We start from the raw sequence: 17240 nt of genomic DNA, 5'->3' as shown, positions 1-17240 counted from the left end.
TTCAGTGAAGTTGAATTGAGGTTGATAAAGTTATACTATAATGATGACAAATCATCTAGTATTACTTCTATTACATCGTATTTGAAATTCGTTACGTGAATTATGCTAAATAAAATATATCCTTTCTATCTGAAGTTCGGAGTATCTACGCCCAGTTATTGAGGAATATCTATTCTATAGGTCCTGGGCAAGGCTGGATTAACCCATCTGAAGGCCTCGGGCTAGAAGAATATATGGCCGTGCTTCTTTTGCCTAATATATTTCTGTGAAAGTATAGTAGGAAAGTTAAGGGAATATGTTTCATATTTTTGGTCATATTTTGCCTTATGAAGATGATTGATTTTTTTTTTTTTTTTTTATACAGCCAGCTGAGATTTTGACTAGATTGCAGACCCCCGTCAACCTGGAGGCCCGGGGCTACAGCCCCCTAAGCTCTCCTTAATCCGGCCCTGGTCCTTGGATTCAGACTTCCCCTGAAATCCCAACTTTTCAGCAAATTTAATCTAATTTTAGCAATGATTTTTACAAATGCCAATATAATGTATCCTCATATACTCATATTGAATTTGGACCCCTCCCAAAAGCTTTGAACCCCTCCCGAAATAAATTTCTGTCTACGTGTCTGTCTATAGCATTCATTGTAATTTTCTTACCATTATATTATTATTTATTCTATCTTTTTTTCTTTCTTTGAAGTTCTTTGTATCTTTCTTTTTTCTGTTAAAGTTTATCTGTATTGAAATTCCTTATATCTTTCTTCTTTCTATTGGCGTGCCTTATATATTTCTTCTTTCTACAGTATAGAAGTTCCTTGTATCTAACTTCTTCCTACTGAAGGAAAAATAAAACAAAATTTAAAAAAAAACAAGTGAAGGTAGCGCTATAAATTTTAACAAATATCCTTAATCATATTCTGCCTTATGCAGAGTCGTTTTGATGTATGATTAGCGTCATACTAAAGGCCTGACTTCTGTAGGAAACATATGTTAGTTGAACGCTTTAGTATGGCAGTAATCACGCGTCAGAGCGACTCTGCATAAGGCTTATTATATATATATATATATATATATATATATATATATATATATATATATATATATATATTATTGTTTAAAGTCTTCGTTGCAAATGTACAGCACTTTAAGTAACTTACCCCACCAAGCATCAATGAACTTTATTTTTAAATAAATCTAATCTGCCTTATGCAGAGACGTTTTGACGTATGATTAGCATCATACTAAATGTCTGACTACTGCAGGAAACAAATGTTAGTCGAACTAATCACGCGTATTTTCAGGAATCATCAGCGTCTGAGAATGCGACGACTTTGGAGACGAAATCTGATTCGTCGACAAAATATGTGTACTCTCACGAAGAAGATGATCCTCCGGGAGGAGAACAAAATGAAGATGAAGAGCCTTTGGAAAGTGCTGCCACCTATGATGACTACGACTACTACACCTTAAGCGAGGAATCCCAGAAGCCAACGAATCCCGTGAAACGTGAAGGCAACAATAACAACAATAATAAAGAAGATGACACATTCTATAAAGATAATTTCAGTGACCTGCCTTCAGGAGAGGAATATGAAGTTTATCAAGGTAAGTTAAGTCTGGTTTTCGTCCATGGTCAGCCCCTTTCTTGGCTCCATGCTCCTCCATTATTTACTAATTCTATATTATCCTTTCAGGGGAACAAATTTCAACTGTGGATATTTTAACACAGTGGATTACATATTATAATTTCATCAGAAATTTGCTTATAACGTCATCTGAGCGTACGATTAACACTTCATGAAAATTCATCTTTGGTTATCTATAGAATATTCCAAGACTATAGCAGCATTGTAATCAAATAGTTTTAGGAAGAAAACATGCTCTGTTTTCATGTTGCCCGTCGCCATGTCTTCTAAATTTGGCAACATGGCTAGTACACTTCTGTTGTTTCACGTTTTCACAAGTGTGCGTTCGGAAGGCAGCTTCACGAATCGTGTCGAATTCTTCCGATGCATCACATGTGATACAAAGTAAATCACGAGTCCAAGTTTCAGGAGTCCGAGTGATTGGTGTAATGTCCAAGTTTCACGAGTCCTCATGGCCATTATAACATTGTCTGCTTTACACTCGAAATATACGTTGTCTCGTATGCTTGGGTTGCAAGATATGCTGCTTTTTTAGTTTCCACTGAAATTTGTTCACGGCATAATTGCAGCTCGCAATGCGACAAATGAGGTTGCAGAAATATCCTTAATATAGGCGTTAGCTGTGTGCTCTTAGATGTTTCAACACACTTCACGATTAATTGATTTGTTTTTATGTCTTTGATCAGCAGATACTATGTAAGACGAGACAAAGTTTAAAAGAACGTTCTTTTTATATTAAAAAAAATACCAACAAAAACGCTGAAAAGCAGATAATAATAATAATAATAATAATAATAATAATAATAATAATAATAATAATAATAATAATAATAATAATAATAATAATAATAATAATAAAACGCTTAAAAGCAGAATATATTTTATTACTATAATCTATATTTTTTTTAAAGTTTGCACCAAGTTACGAAATTAATGATTGACAAAATTGACATTCAAAGTTATTTTAAATTAGGTATTAATTTGTTCGGCTTGGGACAGACTTCATTTATATATATATATATACAGATACTAGTAATGAGCTATTTTCTGCTTTTAAGGGCTTTATTATTTCCTATTTTCAGCGCTTTTATTGTTTTCCGCATTTAGCGCTTTTATTGAAATTTGTTAATATTGTTTTTCTTTAAACAAGTGTATACAGGTATTTTCTAATTTTTTTTACTGTGTTTTTAAAACACAGTTTTATATTTCTTTTAAGTTCGTTTAGTTTTTCCAGTTCTTCGCTGCTCCAGTAGTTTAGTTAGATATCTGAACTAAAGGTAGGATACTAACTTATATAAAATGAGTCAGCTACCAAACATGTGTGAACAAATATATTTTTCAAAATGTCTACGCATTACAGAATTATGCGTGAACGTATGCTTGGTATTAACTATCAGCGGTTGTGGAATTTCATGATTTAGATCAAAGATTGTCATCAGATCCTGATAAGATTTATGTGGGACCAGAGAGAAGCTATATACTTTGAAAGAAAAAAGGAATAATCAAAACCAGTATATACAGGGTGTTTCAAAACAACACCGACAATGTTTGAGAGGTGACTCCTGACACCAAGATAAGATGAAAAGTGTAGACCAACCTGGGTGCACAAATGCTTCCTTTCGAAGTTATAAGCTGCCGTAAACATGAAAAAATAAACTTTAAAAGTCCATAGCTCCAAAACTATGGGACGTACCGTAGTCGGGTCAAGACTTCATTTAGAAACTAATATGTGCGCTATCCAAAAATATTTGTTTCAGAATCCTAAGGTACTTCCGAAACAATTTTTATAATGTGAGTTTGGCAACGGGCATATAGTTTCAAGTACTCACCAACTACCCGTATAAAAATTGTTGTGGAAGTACCGCAGGATTCTGAAACGTGGCTATTTGGATAGGGCACATACTAGTTCCTAAGTGAAGTCTTGACCCTACTATGGTAGGTCCGATAGTATTGGAGATATGGACCTTTAAAGTTCATTTTTTCATGTGTTCGGGAGTCTATAACTCTGAAAGGAAGCATTTGTGCACCCAGGTTGGTCTATACTTTTCATCTTATCTTGGTGTCAGGAATCACCTCACAAACGTTATCGATGTTGTTTTGAAACACCTTGTATATATGTTGAAGTTATACGTGAACATGCACGCAAATGAAGTCGGTTAATTACGTCATTAATACTGTCAGCTGTTGAGAAACTTTATGGTGTAGCTCCTAAGACTATCACCAGATCCTAATGAAATTTAAAGGAAACCACTGGAAAAGAATACATTTTCAAATAATAATAATAATAAAATAATAATAATAAAAAAAAATAATAATAATAATAATAATAAAGAGAACTATTGTAGTCTGTTCAATGCTCTCTTACCAGGAATGGAACCCGGGACCTTGTGCACGAAAGGTACATACACTAGCCACCAGATCAACGATGAGGGCAAGATATTTAATGAAGTCAACCAAACCACGGAAATATATCAGACTATCTGAATATTCGGACTCATAATGGAGACATAGAGATATTGGAGGAAGATCAATTTGGATTCCGGGAAGGAAAAAGCACCTGAGATGCTATTGGTTGAGTTGAGTTGATTTTGAGTTTAACGTCCCTTTTCAGCAGCGAGGCTATATGAGACGTGGACCTACTGATTAACGTGGAATCCGAATCACATGAGCTCCTGCCGGGAATCGAACCCGGGTTTCCCGCGCCAGAGGCGCGTACTGAGATGCTATTGGGTTGATAAGAATTATATCAGAACGAATTCATCACATAAAGGAAGCGTTGTGCTTCATCGAGTGGCTAAAAGCTTTCGACCGAGTCAATTGGACCAAATTTCTGAAAATACTTAAAAACGAAATCGGGATGAACTGAAGAGACCGACGACTCAGTCGCAACCTGTACATAGGACAACGCGTGAAGTTGCGCTTGAATCAAGAAGAAATCAAAACTATGGAGATTGAAAGAGGAGTCAGACAAAGATGTAATATGTCCCCAAAATTATTCAAAATTTGCAGTGAGTATTTAATGAAGGAAGTATTAATTGGAGATTTCAAGATTCAAGGGAAGATCATTAACAAGATCGGGCTCATAATGGTTATTATAGCATTACTTGCAGATGATGTGGTTATTATAGCTAGAACCGAAGAACGACTACAGGAGATGAATGATAAAATAATTGACACTGAGAAACTATATGGAATAGAAATCGACATCGAAAAATCAAAAGTCATGAGAATAGCCCATGGAAACACGCCCTTACCGGTCAGAACAAAACAAAGAGAACTTGAAGAGATCGATAATTTCAAATATCTGGGAAGTATTTTGACGAGAGATGCGTACTGCAGCAAAGAGATCGGGTACACAAAGAAGTAGTCAACGAGAAAAGATCACTCTTATCTAGCAGGTTTAATATTGGGTTAAGGAAGAAGTTGATGAAGTGCTGTAATATTATATGGAGAATTGAACTGTATGGTTCAGGGAGTTGGGCACTACGGAAGTTAGAGAAGAAATATTTAGAGAGCTGAGAAGTGTGGCATTGGAGGAAGATGGAGAAGATAGAATGGACAGAGAGATTAACAAACGAAGATGTTTTAAAAAGGATAGAAGAAAAGAGGACGCTTTTAGTCAGCATCCTTCGTGGGAAGGCCAATTGGATTAGACATATCTTGCAAAGAAATTGTCTTCTTCATACCGCCATAGAGGGAAAGATGGAAGGAAAGTGAGGAATAGGAAGAAGAACACGACTGATCGATGGCTTGAAAAATAGAATATTGGGAGTTAAAAGAAACTGAAGATCGAGAAACGTGGAAGAAACATTTCCAATCTCAAAAGTTAAAAAAAAAAAGCTCAGTCCCAGGAGCTGCCAGAAAGCAGAACACTTAATAATAATAATAATAATAATAATAATAATAATAATAATAATAATAATAATAATAATAATAATAATAATAATAATAATAATAATAATAATAATAATAATAGAGCAAATTAAAACTCATCAAAATTTGATAGAATCAATCAAAAGTGAGCGAATATGACTTTTTTCAACAAGCTTATTATGAGTCTCAATAGAAATGTAATAACTACAATCGGGTTGTGATAAAATATTTGGAGCGTTCATACTAATTAAATTCAACGTATTGTTAACGTGTTTATTTAGTCATCATGTTCCTTTACTTTTTCATTCATACACCTGGTCAGGTCCACCGCGAAACACCTCCAAATAACAAGCAAGGAAAACAAAACAATGACATTTTTATTTCATAATCTGTCAGCCATTTATTACTTTCGTACATCCACTTCAAAATTTCGATATGTACGCGTTTTACTTTTCGCCTTCTGATTAACTTTGGATGATGTTGACCTAACTTCTTTGTAAACTTTCACAACCCGTCAATGTAGTAAATGATATGCAGTAGTTTGCAACAGCTCAACAGAATCAATGATTACTGCTCTACAACCTTATTATCTATAGTCTAGTATTGGGAGAGTATGTAAGGAAAAGCTAATACTACGAACCTATGAAAATTAATATTAAATAATAGCAAATATATATTTATAAATTAACCAATAATTAGTGATGAGCGAATACGGTCTTGATCTTGTACACTCAGTTTTGGTTTTGGTCCTTGCTTTTGCAAGTCTTGCAAGTCTTGCTTCTAACAAATCTTATCATCTTTATAGGTAAATTTTACACTGGATATAAGATAATAATACTTACGAGTATCACGCCTGTCTTAATGTATCAATAGTGACGGAAATAAATTTTTTGAATGTAATATTTTTCCATCTTCATGTGAGTATGATATGATAGTATACAGAATTACCGAAATTCAATATTATATGTCGTTTTAGTTTTAGAATTTCCCTAACATATTTTGTTAGTTTACTTGTAGTTTACCCGCTGCTTTAGGCATACAACGAGTTTTTGTAGGATCTCATACAATTCAATCATGGACTATCGTAAATGAATCAAATGATGGCCAAAATAAAATCAGGTATTGAAAATCTTATCTCGTAATAATTTATAGAATTGTGCTCTCTGTCGTCTTCCGCACTAGTTCCAATTCATTGCCATTCTCCGTGCTCCGGGTGAATTACAAAGGAGAGATTGTATTTGACTAACAGTTGCTCTTTTTGCTTGCTTTTCCCTGCTAAGGAGGACTCGTGCTCAGCACCCAAAACAACTAACGATAAGCCATTGATCAAGAGAGTTGTGGTAGGTGGAAACGATCGGTCGAAAGTAAAATTCCTTTCGAGATTGTGACGCAATACTTTGCTTTGGAAGAATGTATAAATGAACTTGAGCCTTTCCATGGACAATATAAACTCATCTATTACATCTTACTCACTCTAAAGAACTTTTGTTTTTATTGTAAGTTTAATGTATCAAAAAAAAAAAAAAAAAAAAAGAGCAAGCACAACATGAATTTTACACAGTTGTATTGAGTGAAACGTGAAAGTCTGAAAGAAAAGAAAAGAAAGAAACAACAAAATAATATAATACTCTAAATAGTATTATATATCTTAAGAAGCAATAAACTTTGTGGTTTACGTGATCTTGTGAACTACATAAGACGACGCCATTGTATAAGGAGAAGATATTGTCCACCACGAATCATTTTACATAGTGTAATAAAGGATATTGCGCTATAAACCACCCCTGAAAATATCTAGATCAAAAACCTGCTTCATAGGAAGTAAAATAAGATATCAATTTATTGTAGTAGTGTGAAAAAATGCATACGAACATTTATTTTACAAAACAGTTAAAATGTATTAGAAACAAGATTAAATAGAGGAGCGACGAAACAAACAACAAATACTAACAAAGAATATCTTTATACTAACACGCTACAAGATTTTGTTTAATATTCTTGCATCACTGGTAGTGGAGTATAATTGCAGTATACTGTTATTATAATATAAAAACAGCATCATATAAAATGTAAAGAATTCAAATGTCTCTAAGAATCAACACTGGATTAGTCTAATAAGTCTAATATATAATTATGTACATAAAAAAACTATAAGAGAGGATCTTCAAGTACAGTAGTTGCGTACAACTGCTTTAGACATAGTATAAAGGTAACCAAGAAAGTGTTGTCGCTTTTTCTGGAGGTCTCTGTTCAATTTGCCCTCACATTGTGAATTGAATGCGAGTGGAGATAAGGCGAAAGTCAGTTGTTGGTGTGGATATATCCAACATACTACCTGGTTGTGGCAGTTCAGTTACACCCTGAACTTGCGTAAGGACAGAGTGAACATGGAACCTCCACAGAGCGTCATAAGGGCGTGTATGCTGTACGAGTTCAAACTGGGGTCAAACACCGCTTCAGCGAGGCGGAAGATATGCTAGGCCTTTGGTGACGGTATCGTGACTAAGCGGAAAGTGCAGCGGTGATTTAACAAGTTTAAGAATGGTGACGAAACACTCGAAGACGCACCACGTGCCGGAAGACCAACACATGTACAAAATGAAGATCTTCAGGCAGTTATTGAGGCGAACAGTGGCCAGACATGTGAGGAACTGGGACTACAATTCAGTGTGAGTGGGGAAACCATTCGGCAGCACCTCCATCAACTTGGGAATCATTACAAATTGGGTTAACGGGTCCCATGTGATTTGACTCCGGGCCAGAAGGCAACGTGAGCAGACACCTGTGTTTCTTTGCTGTCTAGTCTGAGGAAGGAGCCTTTCTGGACACGGTGTTGACATGTGATGAGAAGTAAGTTCTGTACGAAGCTCCACAGAACTGCAATCATTGGTTAGCATGCCATGAACCAGTTCCAAGACAGCCGAAACTAGCACTGCACCAGAAGAAGGTCCTCTTTTGCGTTTGGTGGACTGCTCGGGGCATCGTGTATCGGGAACTGCTACCAGCTTGTCGAAGCGTCAATGCAACTGTGTACTATCAGCAGTTGAGCTGTGTTCAAGAAAAACAAAACTCTGGAGCCAGCATTCTGAATCGCAAAGGGGGTCCTCCTGTTACAGAACAACGCTAAACCCCACGTAGCTAGGATGACCCGGGACACCATTCTATGCGCTGGATGGGAAACACTATTGTATGCACCATACTCCCCGGACATTGATCCATCTGATTATAACCCTGTTCCATTCCTTGGACAGTCACCTTGGAGGACGCCAGTTCAAATCCCTAGTAGAAGTGCAAAATGCACTTTATACCTTTTCGCTTTACGGTCCACCAAGATCTACCGCGATGGAATCCATGGCCTTCCAGAACATTGGCAGAAGGTCGTCGATGGTAATGGGGACTACTTTTGATCTTCAAGGTAGTCTTAGGTGACATATCGATGTCCGAAGGTGGTGGGTGAAAAAGAGATAGAACTTTCTTTGGTTGCTTTTATAAACTCTGGTAGATGCACTAGAAGTTTGAATTTCGTCCGGTAGATGTCAAGCGATGGAAATCGTTTGCTGTCAATCTAACAGCGAGATGTGTAACTTCTAGTACCTTTGGAATAAACAATAAAAAAAAAAATCGCTTTTGTTCAAGAGCTACTGTCCGGAGTGACGAAAAACTGTAAGCCACCGTTAACAGTTAAGATGTTAACGGATTGACTCCGTTAACAAGCTCAGCCGAGATAAGTGCACTAGTTATCTATTACAAAAAAAAATTCAGAAATTCGCTTTCGCTTTCGTTCAAGTTATAGTGTGCACTAACGACATTTGTAAGTCGCCGTTACCCGTTAAGATGCTAACGAATTGTCTCTAATAACGAACCGTTCCGAGATAATCGTTCTATCTATTGGCAAAAAAAAAAAAAAAAAAAAAAACGAAAAACGCTTCCGTTCAAGAATTAACATGAGAAATAACATAGATATGTACTGATACAGTACCAGTACAACATTATAAGTTCCATTTATCTAATCCTAATAAAATGTTAATCATATTATTACTCTCATCTGTAGTATAAGTACTTCGGCATTATTGTTTCGATTCATAGATTAATAGATTAATAGAGAGGATTTATTATGTTTCGCCTCTCCAATTAAATGTTAATTCTCTAAATAAATATTAGCTCTCTAAATAAAGATTTAAGAGATTCTCTGAATATTGGTAGGAGTTATGCACGGGCGGATCCAGGACGGACATCTGTGGAGGGCGGTGGGTTGTAATACTGCTACTTAGAGCTCCAAACTCTGAGGTGTGTTTTATTTATATACAAAGTAAAAAAAAAAAAGTTTTCTCTTCTGGGGAAAGGAGTTATCACCCCGATGGCCCCTTCTGGATCCGCCACTGGAGTTATCTAATGATTACTCTAAAATAACCATATTTTGAACATTAATATTGATCTCTAGATTTGACATCCGTGATAGCATAGTGGTAATATCTTATTATATTTAGTGCGAATCGAGGTTATTTGTAAAATAATTAATTTCAGATAGATATACATTTATTGGAACAATAAATCATCCTTAAAGAAACAAAAGTTTACAATTGCAGCAGACATATTTAAATGAATATGAATTAAAAGCACACTTTTAGTCTGCTATTTCAAACATATTAAATTGACTATTTGAAAATTACTTTATGGAAGAACAAATATTTAAGTGTACTAATTACAGGTAAGCCTGTCGAGAGACCTCCTTGAGAAGTATTGAAAATACATTCTCTTACATAAGAGAAATTCAATAATAACAAAAGGTTAACTTACATGAAAAGTTTAAGTCAACAAAAATTCTCATTTCTCGAAGATTCTGAGTTGACGTCTTGTTTCGTTCTGTCCTTTTTCTATCGTTCTTCGTTCTGACGACTCCTGTCTGCCATTTTTGGGAAGTATTTATACGAGTTCTAAACACTTTTACTGGCATACAATTTAAAAACAAACTAGCACGTCATACATCCTGTATGAAGTATTTCGAAGTTGTTTATCATCTACTAGTTTCTATTTCTTTTTAAAATAAAAGCTGTTTATAGGTCTTGAAAATTATTTTGAGTTTAGTACAAGCATGTACAAAAGTTTCATATGTTTCTAAAATGCAACAATTTTTTTTTAATATTTCAAGGAATTATAAAACGACGTTAACGTTAGTTAACACATTATTAGAATGTTAAGTAGATCACTTATAAGAGAGTGCTTTATATGTTTGTACTCAAAATATATTTTACCTTGTTCCATGTTTTGGTGTATACTCTGAATAAGATGTTTTAAGTCTGAAAACCTTATAGCTTGTTGCCCCTTCTTGATAAAAACTGTAGATTAATTACTTTTAGAAACCTTTCGTAGACACAATAATATCGATATTTTGGAACATTTCCTATTATATCATTATTTGTTCTATTTGTGACAGGGCTGGGTTAACCCATCTGGAGGCCCGAAACTAGAAAAAATATGCTGACTTCGCCTAATATATTTCTGTGAAAGTACAGTAGGAACGTTAAGGTGGATCACTAGGTGTTCTCGGTGTCGGTGCTATGCTAAACGATGTTTGAATACTGCAGCATTACGATAGTGTCGAGTGTTACTGATGCTAGATAATAAAGGAAGTAATGATGGAATTCTGCTTGGATACTTATTGGAGAAATTAGTTTCGACTCTTACCGCAATTCACAGCTAAGTTCCGCTTCTCAAACTGCAACGCTAGAATCCAGGAATTTTCTTATTGTGATTACTACAGTAAACGTTCAAATTTGGCAACAACGCATTATGGCGTTCTGCGCAAGTTTCTTCTCAAAATCTATTTCCTTACATAGAAATTAATATTTAAATAAAATATGAAACATAAAACGAAAAACGGTCAAACAATATATCTATTTCGTAATAAGATCGTTACTTGAAAATACTTTACACATACAAATAAACATTTCATAAAATTGAGCACTTCTAGTAAGATCTAACAGCAAGTGCCATCTTGTGTGTTCATTGTAAAACGAATCAAATATTTTATTTTATTTGTTAACTTTTTCGATATCAAAAGACACAACCAAATCAACCAGTGTCTTGTGTTGTAGCTGAAATATAACTCTATCTTATAGTACAATATTTATAATATGTAACGTTTCATTGCACAATAGTTAAGGGAATGAGGTAAAATATGTATTGACTTCCGGGTGGTGATCCACCTTCAGGGACTATGTTTCATATTTTTGGTACATTTTATCTTATGATGATTCTTTTTACACAGCCAGCTGAGATTTGGATCAAAGTGGAGGCCACCGTCTTTCTGGAAGCCCAGGGCTACAGTCCCCTTAACCAACTCCCTTAATCCGGCCCTAATTAGTGGAAGCTTCTTCCAAATTCTATTTCATTTCTAACAAGAGTCTTATATATGTAGTCTTAATTATGCATTGTTATATCAGAAATTTTTTGTTTGTTTTAATTGATTTATCGTTAATGAAACGTTTAGTCAGTTTGTAATATTTTTATTCAAGTACGTAATATGCTTACATTTGCTACTACGTATTTATACTCATGACATTATTGAGAGTCCACGCATACAGTACATAATAACTAATATTTTCTGACTAGATGTAGTACTATTTACATTGATTAATCTCTTAAATAGCTTTGTATCGTAGCATTTTTGAATGATATTATTCATATTAGATTAGTGCGAATGAAATATCCGTTCCCAAATGCGTTATTTCCAAAAGGAAAAACTATTTACGGTAACTGGTTAATCAAAATAATCGCCGTCTGCAACCGCACACGTTCGTCATTGTTCAGTTAGTGGTTGGATTTCGTGCCGCGAGACAGTGGCAGATCTAGAAAGTTAAAACTGGGGGGCTGCCATACCCCAGACTATGAGAAGTATATCATTAGTTTACTATAAAGTTTCAAAGAAATATATAAATAATAGCTTAAATTATTTTCGTCACTCTGAAAACTGGGAGGGGGCTAGGCCTCCGGCCCTGGGCTAAATCCGCCACTGCGCGGGAAGTAAAAAATCTGTCCGAGTCTGGGAGAAATTTTCAACCGCACGTTGCACCACCCGTTCATCAGGGAAATCTTCCCTCCCAAGAAGGAATCAATATACTGGAAGAAGTGGTAGTCAATGAGAAATATATCGGGAGAATACGGTAGGCGAGGAAGAGTCATTTTGCAATTCATGGAAAGCCTGCATAGTCCTTTGCGTAATATGTGAGCGGGCAGTGTCGTCCAGTATGAGAATACCATGTCTGTTGATTGTTGCTGGATGCTTGCGGACAAGTCTCCCATGCATTTCATGGAGTTTAGAACTGTAATGATTAACAACAATGGTTTCGCCTCGACGGAGAAAGACATGATGGATTAACCCCAACAGTACATCACCATACCAGCAACATCTTCTACGGTCTTGGGAAACCGCCCCTGACTTTGATTATGATGCAGTCATTGTCCTGACAGTTTAGGATTGTCATAGCAAACGCATTTAACATCCAATGCAAGAAATCTTTCCTGCATTCAAAGAATTGCATACCTCCGGACGGCGATTCTTATTGGCCAGTGTCAACTCATGTGGAACCCATGACTGTTAAACTTGATTTTGATGACGTTATTAATGATTTTGCCAATGTCAAAGGAAAACGTAAACTGTTTTAATACACAAACGTCATTTTGTAAATTTTAGGTACAATAATCTAACTCTTTATATCATTTAAGATTGTTTTATATTTAGCCGTCTTTTACACCATGTAATGTGAATAGGTTAGGCAGAAGCCAGGTAAGTTTTAATGAATCTACTCCAAATTCTGGTTAAACGTAGGAATTAAAATATATTATATAAAATGAGTAATAAGTAGACATCGAATTTTTATGCACTTAAAATTCATGAAATATGCATGCAACTATGGTGTTAAATGTATTAAAATATACACTAAAAATGCCATAAAAGAGAGCATTTTTAAACGTACAGCAAAGTTGTGACAAAATTTTGTAGGTGAAAGAACACCTTGAGGAACTTCTCTTCGGAACGTATTTTTATGAGAGTTACAGTTTATATACTCCTAACTTTTTTAAAATACACACAAATTATGAGATTAAAATGAACACAGTAATATGAGAACGTTATCTCTAGAGTTTCTTCACAAGTATTTTTAAATACATTCTTTTTACACAAAACATTACGAGTCTCACTTTTCTACACGTTTCCACTGTACAAAAAAAAAAAAAAAAAAAAGTCTTTAAGGATTTACTCCATAACGTAATATTAGCCTTACAGTATATCACAAGATGCTTCTCCTCATATTTGTGTGTCAGTTTGGTGACATTTGCAGTCAGAAAATGACCTGTTAACATCAACAGATGTTACTGGACAATATTTATACAGGGAAGCAAGTTAGTGCTGTATCTATATTTTGTGTGAAATTTAACCCTTGAAGGTATTTTCTCATGGCCTCAACTGTTTTGTAGTTGGAGTTTCTGGCAATAATATCTCCATTTCTTTTCCACAGTGCGCCTAAATTTACCAGGAACTGACTGGAGCTCGTGACTAACTTTATCAACTAGAGCTAAGCAAAGCATTCACTGTACAGCATTCCACGTGTATCTTGTTTCTGAATTGATGTCGGCATGATATTCCAATGTCTTTATCATTATCGGATTTCTCTTAACGCCTTGGCAATTGTATACGTCTTTGCTCTGCTGATCGATTGCTAACATTATTGGTCCCCTATAAACTAGGCATTTTCCCATTGTCGCATGCAAAAAGCAACTCAGTTGCATAGACATGTAAATGTATTGAAAATACAAACTAAAACTGGATTCATGATATAAGCATATACATCTTGAATAAAAACTTATAGAATATGCTGAATATGCTCTTAAGGTCTAATATATGTTGTAACTTTTGAAATATATTTCAAAGACGCATATAAGCAAACAATACATGCATTTTCATAAAAATCCGATGTCTAGTAATAAGATATAAGAATAGTAATAACTAGTAAATAGTAATAATTATAATTTAGTATCAAACGTAAAAGTAATATTTTAAGAAGTGGATCCAGAAGAATGGAAGTTTTGGAGAGCAATGAGATTGGTGTGGTTAGAGGCGGCAATTTAACTAGAGCCCATGGGCGCAAAACATGGAAGTCCAGCCCCGGTCATTATCGACTTATTTTTGACAAATGCATGTTGTTCTTCTATAAATGGTTTTAGCTAAAATGATAAAGTTTATTATTATTATTATTATTATTATTATTATTATTATTATTATTATTATTATTATTATTATTATTATTATTATTATTATTATTATAAAATCTAATAATAATAATAATAATAATAATAATAATAATAATAATAATAATAATAATAATAATAATAATAATAATAATAATAATAATAATAATAATAGTTTTAGAGCTTGCACATTAGTACATCAGCATTGTAGTGTTGTTGAATTTGAAGTTAATTTTCTATGTCACGCTCTGTTTTTCATAGGTGTACGAGGTCGGCCAGGCATAGACTTTCCAGTTTATTCACGAATACCACATACAGGGTTCAGCTGTCGCAAAGTTAAAACTCCTGGTTACTACGCTGACTTGGAAACGAATTGTCAGGTGAAGTAAACAAAATATCAGAGTGGTATTGGTTTTAACTTTCAGGCACTCAAAGAAATGGATTCAGCTACTTGTTATGGTATAAAAGAAGTTGAATATGTATTGTTTGTGATTTATAAGGTTCCTGTTATGTTACTCAATACTTCCAAAAGATTTCAAAACATTCTTCAATTGCACATTGAAGATACCCTACTGCGTGTTAAAATGTATTTGTATACTTTACATCTTCTGAAGTTTTCATTTCCTGATCCTCACCCACAGTGTGGATGAACTATTCAGCAGTCGTTTTTGTTTTAACATTCTCACAATCAGAATTTGCAGATGTTAAAGCTGAAGACCATGTGGGCTAGGAAATAAGTACCCTGCGGCGAATCCATCTCTCGCCGAATTCTTCGTCCAGATAAGAGCTGGCCTGAAGGATTAAATAGTGATGTCCCGTTTTGTTCAAAGTAAACATTATGTACGCTCCGTTTGTTTACTTGCAATGTTTATATGTACTTACTTTTAGTGATTGTATCTTCTCCGTTCGTCCTAGTATAATCCCCTTTAAATGTTAGATTACATTTTAGTTTTGGAGCACACTTGTTCATGTTTTCCGAACTTATATTGATGCTTCTGTTTTCATGTTTTACAGTTACGTCTAAAGTCACCTTACACGTATGAAAAAAATAGCATATTCTGAAAGCATAATTAAACACGCTACTGTATTAACTTTATATTTACGAGCAACCAATATATTTATATAGGATAATCAGTATTTTACAACCCTTACATTTCTGTGCACTTTCATCTCTGTATCATCTACAATGAATTCGTGCAAGTAAACCACAGATTCGTACCTTCTAAATCAAGTTTACATCGATCAAATTTAGCTACTTTATGTCTTACAATTAAACAAAATATATCATTTAAGAAAGTAAAACTTGCCTCTTTCCACCTTCACAATGAAATTTCCTAAATTCTTGCAGGTGATTAGGTATTCGTGTTGTGTGTACAAAATAATTCCCATATAGCAAATTATAGGTCTATTCATGCAGCGGCTCAAAAATAAAGGGAAACATTCTTTGCATTAATATTTAGGACAATTATTAATGGCATATTTTACATTTTGTGGGTTGAATCATGCTAAATTTGGTATCTGAATGTATAGTTCAAACAAAGCATGTGATAATAATGAAACATGGCTCAAATAACTTTCTTCTTTAGAATTGAACTAAAAAAAAATGGTTATGCCTATAATTTGTGCTGACGATGCTCAATCGTCATAACAAACATGATCAGCAAAATTGTTTTGTTGTGAGGATGAGATCTAGAAACGAATGTCTTTTTTTTTTTTCTTTAACCGTCTACCACTAGATCAGAAGCTGTGATTATCCAAAAGTATGATCAAACTAACTCAATGATTATCACACAGGGACAGATCCACGGAAGAGAAAAAAATAAGAAATTTCTTCTCTAAAAAGTGTGCCCAAAAAATTTAAACCTAGAAACTTTTTTTTTAGAAAGACTAAATTTTAATATCCGAATATTTTTGACACATAAGGCTCTTATATTTCTAGACATAAAAATGGAACACTTGATGAAATTTTACACTATATTCATATTTATTCCCTTACTCTTTGCTATAATATCAGAATTAATTAAATAACAGGTCAATACTCACCAAAAGTGAGTGAAAGAGAGTAGATTATTTTAATCAGCTAAGTACCGATGACTAAAAAAAAGAAGTGGGGTTTTTAAAATATTGCACTAAGTTGTGATTAGGAGGAAAACTGGGATATTTGGAGTTTTGAACAATTCCTGTTGGAACAGATGAAGTAAATCCAGAACCGAAACTGTTTCGGCTAAACAGATGTTTGGGAGTCCCGTATATAGTTGTTCTGTAACAGGGAACTAACAACTACTACAGGAATTTTTTCGGCAAACATTTATTATATAATAAAAATGTAACATTGAAAGTGATCTGTCCAATAAATACGCGAACTAATGTTACAAAATTACAAATGATGTATTTTACAAAAGTTACAAATGATGTACCGTATGCTACATATGATGTATTTTACAAAATTAAGGTACACCAATTTTATCCCCTTCAAAAT

At 34.3% G+C, this 17240-nt stretch overlaps 1 protein-coding gene across 2 annotated transcripts in view; it reads left to right on the top strand.

The window, feature by feature from the left end:
• Positions 1 to 17240, top strand: part of LOC145663712 (uncharacterized) — a 404258-nt gene that overhangs the window by 380943 nt on the left and 6075 nt on the right. For both annotated transcript variants that reach the window (XM_081729804.1, XM_081729801.1), the window contains exons 4-5: positions 1298 to 1601; positions 15023 to 15141. In XM_081729804.1, coding sequence (XP_081585930.1) covers positions 1298 to 1601; positions 15023 to 15141 — 423 coding nt within the window. The remainder of the gene's footprint in view (positions 1 to 1297; positions 1602 to 15022; positions 15142 to 17240) is intronic.

The sequence above is a fragment of the Thermobia domestica genome, chromosome 1, assembly GCF_964235325.1.
Source record: "Thermobia domestica chromosome 1, izTheDome1.hap1.1, whole genome shotgun sequence".
NCBI lineage: Eukaryota > Metazoa > Arthropoda > Insecta > Zygentoma > Lepismatidae > Thermobia > Thermobia domestica.
This window is presented reverse-complemented; position numbering and strand designations above follow the sequence as displayed.